This window comes from Artemia sp. Qi Xiang Cuo, chromosome 15, assembly GCF_049724085.1.
Source record: "Artemia sp. Qi Xiang Cuo chromosome 15, ASM4972408v1, whole genome shotgun sequence".
In the NCBI taxonomy this organism is placed as follows: domain Eukaryota; kingdom Metazoa; phylum Arthropoda; class Branchiopoda; order Anostraca; family Artemiidae; genus Artemia; species Artemia sp. Qi Xiang Cuo.
The window spans coordinates 3,828,064-3,837,919 of NC_142808.1; the positions used below are offsets into that span (position 1 = coordinate 3,828,064).

The following is a 9,856-nucleotide window of genomic DNA, read 5'->3' on the forward strand; positions in this document are numbered from 1 at the left end:
TTGAAATAAGCATAAAACTTCAATTCTTTTGATATATCTATTGGTATCAAAATTTTGTTTTTTAGAGTTTTGGTTAATATTGACCCGGGTCGCTCCTTACTTGCAGTTCTTTACCAAGAACTATTTGGTAAAAGCAGGAGTAGTAATAGTATTAGTTCTGAAAGTTTCAACTTAATACCCTCAGACATTCTTGATATATTGCTGAGACGTCTTACTGACAACCAGCATGAACATAGTTTCTTTTGATTTAGGTTTTAAGCAACACAAACTTTTTACGAAAGTTTCTATTTTACACCTTTTTCTAGTCCTAAGGGATCCCACCTAAATATCTTGACAGCAAGGTTTTTTTTGACAACCTGTATGCTCTTAAACTATTTTAATTTAGATCAATAGTAGTAGTAGTAAAAGACGCAGTAGCAAAAGTGATTGTGGCATTGGTATTTTTGGAACTTTCGGTTTAATACCCTTAGGGGTCACCGTTATATTGCTAATATACCCCTTTTATAAACTTCATGTACGTAGTGTGTTGTGTTTCAGTTCAATACCGCCATCATCATTTCCTAAAAATTTTACTCAAACACTTAGTATTAGTAATAGCAGTAGTCATAGCAGCAGAAGTAATACTAGGAGCATCGTAAGTAGTATTAGTGATAGCAGTACAAGGATTAGTAGTAGTAGCAGTAATAGTCTTCACGTTTACTTTGTTCTAGTTATAAACCTCCTCCTCATTCCCTGATAGTTTCAACTTTATAGTTCAAGCTGTTGATGATATATTGCTGATACGCCCTTTTGATAACCTGCAACCAGATAATGTGTTTTGATTCAGTCCCACATCCCCCTCCACATTATCTGAAAGCCCTACATAATACTATTAGCTTTAGTAATAGTAGTAATAATTGCAGTTGTAGTGCTACTCCAATTAGTAGTAATAGCGTGCACACAGTGACTTTACTGTAGCTCAGCATGCCCCTCAAAATGCACTTTAAGTTTCAACCGTTACTCTAAGCTGTTCTTGAGATACTACTGATACGTATTTTTGACAGTCTGAATACACATAGTGTGTTTCAGTTTAATTTAACATACACATCAACATTTCTTTTAAATTTCCACTTAATACACTTAGCCTTAGCCGTAGCATTAGTAGTAGCAGTAAAATTATTAATACTGGTAAGCATATAGTACCCTTTGGTTGGCTCATCATCCCCCTGAACATACAGTGAAAGTTTCAACTTAATTCTCTAAGATGATCCTGGGATATACCTATTACGCCTTTTTAATAACCTGCTTCCACATTGTTTTTTTTTCGATTTAATATTTAGTTGAATCCTTAAAACCGTTATCCCAACCGGTGACAGAAAATTGTAATAATAAGAGTAGTTGCACATACTCCCTTTGGGATAGCCTAAAATCAGCCTCACACATACCCTGAAAGTTTCAACTTAATACTGTAAGCCATTCTGGAGATGTTGCTGGTACACCCTTTTGACAATCTACGTTTTGAGATGGGGTTTATTTTCGACTAATAATTACATCATACTTAGCTGGCATTTACCATATTTTTAAAATAACATTATCAACCAAACATAAAAAATGGTAAGAACATGTGACGCGCTATTAAGCCAATATTGTGGCTTGAGCAGCGTCACACAATCTTTCATCATAAACCAAACTAATTCACTCTTCCTACTCTTTTCATACCTTTCAATACTATTCAACCCTCCCGAATAAAAAAAAAACACAAACCACCCCCCCCCCCAAAAAAAACAATCAAATACACTCAATTACCAACAAACAAAAACTCTTTTAATCTAATTTTAAACTGAAAATGGTTTTCTGACTCTTTAATACTCTCCGTGAAACCATTCCACAAATTAACTACAGAATTTTTAATTACAAAACTAGATTGACTCGTACTCCTTACTTCTGAGACTAAGCTTACACGACCTCTAGTTTTATGCTGATGATAATCTGAATGAAACTTAAAAAAATCTCTAAAATATTCAGGAGATGATCTATTAAGCACTTGGTAAGTAAACACTCCCGCCTGATGGTCCCTGATCTGATGAACATTTAAAGTTCTAAAACTCATAAGGCATTCACGCGTGTGCTCATAATGAAAAAGCTCACTTAGTACTCATAGTGCCTTATTTGGAAGAATCTGCAGTCTTTTAATATTTGAAAGAAATTAAATGCATAAATACAGCAACCATAAACAATAAAATGATGAAATACAGTATTACTCAAAGACCACGTCGAAGTTTAGAAGAAATACTATTTATATGTTTCTTCGAACTAAAATTATTATCAACATAAAACCCCAAATATTTATCTTCAAAAACCCATGAAAGCGATAAATTTTCAAATACTATAGAAGCAATATTTGCAATTTTTCCAGTCCTACTAAAAACCATATAATTTGTCCTAGAAGTATTAAAAGCAAGGTAACTCAAGGAGGTAAGCACCAAAAGGTTTTCCAGCGTTCAGTTTGCTTTATCCACTAGTTCTTCCGGTGACCGTACAAAAATCATCAAAGCAGCATCATCTCCAAATGCTGTAACAGTTGCTTCAGGCATGTAGAACCTCAGAGTATCTACGTATACGAGAAAGAGCAACGAACCCAGGACTGAGCCCTTTGGAACTCCACATATTACAGGATAGACTCCACTAACAATGTCATCTTACATTACCTTAGTAGACCTTCCATACAAATATGATTTAAAGTAATCCAAGCAAACATTTTTATCCCCAGACTAGACGCACAGCACAGCAACAACTCAAAATCCACAGTGTCGAAAGGCGTTTTTGAAGTTGACAAAGATCGTTAAAGGAATGAGACCTTTTTCTAGAGCTCCGTTGACTACATCCAGAAGATGGTGAACAGCATGGCTAATAGAATCTTTACTGTGGAATCCGAATTGGCTGTCAAACAATATTCTTAGTTTATCCAAATATTCCTGAAGTCTATGAATTATCTTTTTATAGATTTAAGAAAAATAAGGCAATAACGAAATCAGTCACCAAATCGATAGTTCTCGTTTGACACCTCCTTTATACAATGGTATTACCTTTGCCTGTTTAAGCCCACAGGGGAATTCATAGGTCTGGAGTGATAGATTTATCAAATGAAGTAGACAAGGTAATATATAAGCTAGGATAGGATTTACAGCCCTAAGATTAAGCCCATCTATTTCAGATGAGTTGGACTACAGTCATTTAACTGTGCTCTTGATCTACGTGCTCGTAAGCATTCCCTGGAAGCTTCACCTTAATACCCTGAGGATTAGTAGTAGCAATAGCTGTAGTTGTAGCATTAGTAGCTGGATGTACTACTAGTAGTAGTTGCATTAGTAGTAGTAGTGGTTGTTGTAACAGTAGTAGAAGTAGTAGTAGCAGTGGTAATGGTAGTACAAATAATAGTAGTAGCACGTAAATATTCTTTTTGGGTTAGTTCAACATCCCTAACAACAAGTCCTGTAAGTTTCACTTTCATACTCCAAGCCGCTTCTATGATATAGCTGATACGTCCTTTTGACAACCTGCATACATACAGTATCTTTTGATTCAGTTCAACTTCTTCTTAAGTTTTCCTCAAAATTTCCCCATTCATACCCTTAGTCTTAGTGGTAGTAGCAGTAGTAACGGTAGCAGTAGTGGTAGTACAATTAGCAATTGTAGTAATAAGAACTAATAAGCAGTAGTATTAGCAGCAATAGTAGCATGCAGATATTGCCTTTTGTTCAGTTTAACTTCTCTGTCATCATGTCCTGGAAGTTGTAACTTAGTACTCTAAGCCGTTCCTAAGATATTGCTCATACAACGTTTGACAACCTGCATACACATAGTGGTTTTTCATTCAATTAAACTTCCTTGTCAATATTTCCTGAAATGTTTGACTTTATACTCTTAGTAGGATTCACAATAAAAGTAGTAGCTGTAATAGTTACAAAAGCAGCAGTAGTAGCAGTAGTTGTAGCAGTTGTAGCAGTAGTAGTAGTAGTAACGCGTATATATTGCCTTTTTTTGTCAATTGATCATCCCCCTCATTATTTCCTGAAAATTACAACTTAATACCCTTACCCATTCCAGTGAAAGGCCGTTTTGACAACCTGCTGGCTCCGAGTTTGTTTTGGTTTGGTTCCACTTTCATCTCAACATTCCTTGCAATTTTCGGATTAGTTGGTGTGTTTTGACTTAACTTCCCCCTTAATATTTCTTGGAATTTTCACCCTAATACCCTCAACCTTAGTAATTGTCGTAGTAGCAGAAGTAGCAGAAGAAGCATTGGAGATGGAATAAGCATTAGCAGTACCAGTAGTAGTTGTAGTATTAGTAGTAGCACCAGTAGTAGTATGTTATAATGGTAACCACCGCTTGCACCAATATTGTACCGGTAACCACCGCTTGCACCTGTTTTATACCGGTTAGCTACAAATATTGGGGTTGTAAATATCCAATTTACAGTATACCCTGCCCCTGGGTATGAGAACGTGATCGAGCGGTCAAATGGCCAATTTCTAAGGCCAAGGCTACCCGCCTGGGTTACCACTAAAAATCTCTAACTCTCTCCTTGGAGGTAATGAACCCCCCTGTCAATATAATAATGACGGTATCTCGTAACTCTGTTCTATCTCGTAACTCTGTTCCTACCCTGCCTGGGTTCCGGGAAAATTAGTACACAGTTTGTAGAAAATACCTTACTTGTATTCTTTCAAACGGTCACATATAACAACCAAAAAATATGCTTCCCAGAACGGAGTCTCAATGCATACTAACTCAAAAATAATATTCTGTACAGCAACTGTTCATAGGGGTGGACCTTCGCTTGGCCCAGCCAATCCTCTCAATCCCCATTCAAAACCCATTCTACTTTTTCTTAGCTTTATCTTTCAATGGCTCAGACCAGGAAGTCGAAAATAGAATTTAGTTCAAAGCTTACTTGTTGCAAAACAATTATAGCTTAGCAACAAGGCTTTAAATTGTCATTGAAAATTATACTATAGGAAAATCTAAGCAAATGTAATTACGGAACGAAAATAGGTCATTTATCTGAAAACAAAAGAAACAGGGGTAGAACCCCAACATAGTAGCAGTAGTATTAGCAGCAGTAGAGCACATATATTAACTTTTGGTAAATTTATCATCACCTTCATCATTCCCTGAAAGTTCCAACTTAATACCTAAATCATTACTGAGATGCGTCATTTCAAAAACCCAGATGCACATAGTGTGTTTTGAACCAGTTCAGAGCTCCAGTCATTATACCCCAAAACCTTCACCTGAATGCCCTTGGCCTTCTTTGACACGAGAGGTCAAGCATGCCTCCCTTTCCTAATAACAGATACTATTTAACAAAAATAGGCATATTGTATAACTTATATCCCTTACCTCAAGGATTGTAGGGTGTTGTCATCCCCAGAGACATAATTATTGAATCTTTCAACTATTCTGAAGAAGAATGCTATTCCAAAATTTTAATCGGATGTCTTGGGTGAAAAAAGTGCATGGGAGAGGGGTTCGTTGCCCTTCAATCACTTTTTACTCTAAAAAAGGCATTAGAACTTTAATTACCAACTGAATGAGGGGCTTCCAAAGTTTCTACGACAACCCCAAGGCACCAAGGTGCCTTGGTAAAAAAAATGGTGAATAAATTGTGCCCACTTCGCTCTTCGCTTAGGCAGCGCTAGGGAGAAGGGATTGCAAAGGGAGTAGGGACATGAAGAGGAACAAGGGTTAGACATCCTTAGAATGGCCAATATACAAATACAAAACATGGTGCAACGTTATACAAAATAAAAGTATATTTTTGTACCCCAAACAAAAGGGCTTGTTTTATATTTTAACGGTTTTATAGGGGTGTAAAGTATCAGCTTTTTCAGCTTTTTGGGTGAAGTGTTTGTTGTCTGAGCAGTTGAATGAGAAACAGTCTATGCTAATATTTTTTTTTGAGTAAAAAATATGGGCTCCGGCGTATTTCCCCCAGACAATTATCCCCAAAATATTCTCCCTCGAAAACTCTCCCTAAATGTAAAATTAAGTAGCCAAAGGGAAATTAAGATAAATAAGAGAACGAAGAAAAGTGTATAATTGTACTTCAGCAATTATGAAAGACAGGTGGTGGGCTGTTGTGACAGCGGGGGACGGGGGTGTCAGATGCCTTAAAGAGCGTATTTCAACGGCCAAATTGTCTAAACTTCCCTGAGCCTACAAATAAATGGTGGCCAGCGTTTACTCCCTCCCGGTGATTACCCCCATGGAAAATACCCCCCTCCCCCCACGAAAAATACTCCTCCCGGAAAATACCCCCGGCGGAAATTTTGAATAACTTTTCAAAATATTTAAACATGCGTATGCAGCGCATTTAAGCACACTTCAGGCATTTTGATTTGGTTTCGTTCATTAGCTTTATTTTTTTTATGTTAATAGCTTTATGATTTTTTTTTGTGAAAAATAGAAAAACATTTGTAGAACACACGCGATTCTACATTTTTCTTGTTATTATATTAAAATGAATCAAAAGATCAACAAAAAAAAAGGTTACGAGAACCTATAAGTAGCCATGACTATTTAACACCGAAAGCTTCTAGCCTAAAATATAGTAAAAATTATTTTAAACAACTTTAGTGAAATAGCTGAAATGCCGTTCCATGCGACGATTGATTAATAATTGATTAATAAAACAAAAATGAACAAAAAGATAACAATATATAATAATAATTGAAAAAAATTAAATAATAAATTAAAATAATCAATAATAATTAAATAATGTAAACAATAAATTAAAAAACAATTGAAAATAAATTATTAACCAGTTAATACATGGAAACTTTGTTAAACTTAGCCTGAAAATTTTGTGGGAGACAGGGAGGGGATGCTAATCAAAATTTTGCCCTATGCGCGAGAAAGGCCAGAACTGCAACTAAATACACGTTTACATCCATTCCTGAAAACCTCTGTAGTTTTGTATTTATTAACGTTATAAAAAAGAAAATGTTTAAAATATATTTTATTTTAAGTAAAGTGCAAATTAACTTATGGTCTTTGCAAGGCATAGGGGATTGGCCCTACTCCTATTTGATGTAGTTTCTGTCTTCTTTTTAAGTTTAACTTCATCATTCATTATAATTATTCATTATTCATTAAAAATTGTTAATTTACAGTCATTTATGTTTATTTTAGATTTAGATTAATTTTTTACTTTATTTCCACTTATCTTGGGTTTCTTATTGCTTTTCACTTTTCTTCGAAAACTTATTTAGTGGGAAAATATTGTTCATATTAATTTCTTTTCGTTTTTAATTGGTATAGTTTTTTTTATTGGTTAGTAACAGGAATTTTTGCGAATGTTTTTTTTCGGTTTTCTCCTTCAGATTAAAGATTTTGGCTTTCTGTTTATAAAGCAAACAAAATTCTACAGGGAATTTTAAATACTTGTGCTGTAGAACTTTGGATGGATGGGTTCATGGAGTATTATTCAAATTAATGGATTTGAAGTCTGCATAATTTTTGTTTCTACTGGGCTGAAGCCGTTCTGACCCCTATTTTGTTACAACCTTCAATATTGAAAAATACCGATCGACCATCCCCGGAACATGCCTTAAAATTTTCACTTAGGCATTTCTGAGATATCGCAGATAAACACATTTGACAGCATTGATTGTACACAGTGTGTTTTTTTTTATTTAGTTCAACATCCTCTTCAATATGTCAGGAAATTCTTGACTTGATACCCTTAGCTACTTCTGATACATTGCAGATACGTCCTTTCGATACATTGAGATACGTCCATGTATATTTTGATTTGGCTCAACATCCATCAAAACATGCCCTGAAAGTTTCAACTTAATACCCTTACAAATTCCAAAGACATTGCAAATCCACCTCTATGACGAGGGCTCCCCTAAGCTGAGTTTTAGGCCGGGGGCTTACTTGGTCTAATCAGTACTCTCAATACTGTATACAAACCCCAGCGTCGCGCTGGCGCACGCATTGAAATCCGCCGACGAGAGGCCTGGTCGACCGCCACCGAAGTGTTGTAACGCTGCCGGCACGCCACCACCAGCCGAGGTGGGAGTGTTCCAGTGACTGATTAATTTGAGCCAATTCTTTATTGTGTCAAGCGCAATGTTCGAGCTTTTCTTTTCTTGTGTGGCTAAGGATTTAGACTTTCCTGCTTAGAAATCAAGTACACTTTTTAAAATTAAACAAACAAGTTCGCACACAAATAGTTTTCAAGAATTCCCCGTGCTTCCATGGTGGGTTTTTATTCGGCACTAGTTCTTGTAGCACATCCATTTATCAACACAGCAGCAACAAAATAAACTTTAAATTAAATAAGGAATGTTAGATGTAAATTGCGCTGTAAAAAGCGCTAATCCACTCTCCATGTTGGAAACGTCAACACAGAAGCAAAAAAACGAGCTTTACATGAAAAATTTAAGAATTTTAAATGTAAATTGATAAACTTGCTCCTAAGTATCCCTGTCAGAAATCATTTGGGTATAATCTTCATCATAGCTTTAAACCTCCATCTCTGTTCTACATCTGTAATTTTTTATAATTTGTTTATGACACTGATGCAAGACGATGTTTCTGATGGTTTTATAAACTTTTTCGTTACCCTTTTTTTGAAAAGACTTGCTTAAGCGTAAAACTTGACACTTTGTTGAACAACTAAGAATAATAAATTATACACGTTGTGTAAAAGAGGTGTATCTACATTTGGGCTTGCTAAACAGTTCTGAAAAGGGGGTTCATCGGAGCAATGGATTGGTGCTGTAATTCTCGTAATCTATATTACCCCAATGATCCTCTCTTTGACAACAACTTTGTAAAATGTTTTTGCTGGCTATCTCATAAAAATGACAGATGTAACCAGAAACAGATCTTAAGCAATATATTTCGGGGGGGGGGACAATGTAGTAAGGGTGACATTAATTAACCAAATTGACAAGCTTATTTAAAGAACAGGGTAAAAAAGAGAATAAAACTAAATGAGAGTGCCATAAAAGTGTTGGAGGGGATGCCGCGGTTGCCTTGGATCCGCCCCTGGATGCAAACTTCAAGCGTGACAGTGATGATTTTCCTCCTAAATACAGAAATAGTATACTTGATTTTTCATCCTATAATATGTTATGAGAAAATTTGTTAAGTTACCATGCTATTTGATTCATTTTTTCGGTTTTTGATTTTTTATTTGATTTTTTGTTTTTGATTTTTGATTTTTTGTGTTTTTGATATTTTTAATCATTTTTTTGATTTTTTTGTGTCTTTTAGTTTTCAGGTGTAAAAACCAGCTATGAATATGGTATCATTCACTCAGGGAAATCTATTGCATTCGAAGGTCCTGAATCTCTTTTAGAAACATTTGAATTCGATGGAAAATCAAATGCGTCATTAAAGGTTAGAATTCTTTATTTTTTTACTTCTTAGAAATTAATTTTTTCGATTTAGTTTTAGTAAGGGACATGTTGGGGGTTAGAATTCAATATTTTTAACAAAACGCAGTTGCAGATTAACGTAGGCGACTTTTTACCAAAACGCCGTTTCACCAGACGTCTTTTCACAAAACACCTTTTCATTTTAGCACCATTTTCGCTTTGAAGAAACTTTTTTTCATAACACTTTTTCAAAAGAAAAACGAAGCAATATGGCAAAAAAATTTTAAATTCAGCTAGATAGATTACTAGAGGAATTTCAACCTCTAGCCTCCTGGGACCTGATGTCCAACCGGTTGTATGTTCGTTTACGAATTTTTATCATCCAACCTACTACAAATCGGGACTTAAAGATTGCCTCCTTTTCTGCAAGAGGCGTTTGCTGCCATCTGTGATTTTTTTCAGTCCAGTAACAGTAATGG

The 9,856-nt window shown here is 35.4% G+C and overlaps 1 protein-coding gene across 1 annotated transcript in view; it reads left to right on the forward strand.

Annotated features, from left to right (window-relative positions):
• The window catches only part of LOC148943242 (reelin-like), a 215,875-nt gene extending 206,446 nt beyond the window's left edge, over positions 1-9,429 (forward strand). The window contains exon 10 of the mRNA XM_089101779.1: positions 9,274-9,429. Within this exon, the coding sequence (XP_088957905.1) occupies positions 9,274-9,429 (156 nt within the window). The remainder of the gene's footprint in view (positions 1-9,273) is intronic.
• The last annotated feature ends 427 nt before the right edge of the window (positions 9,430-9,856 follow it).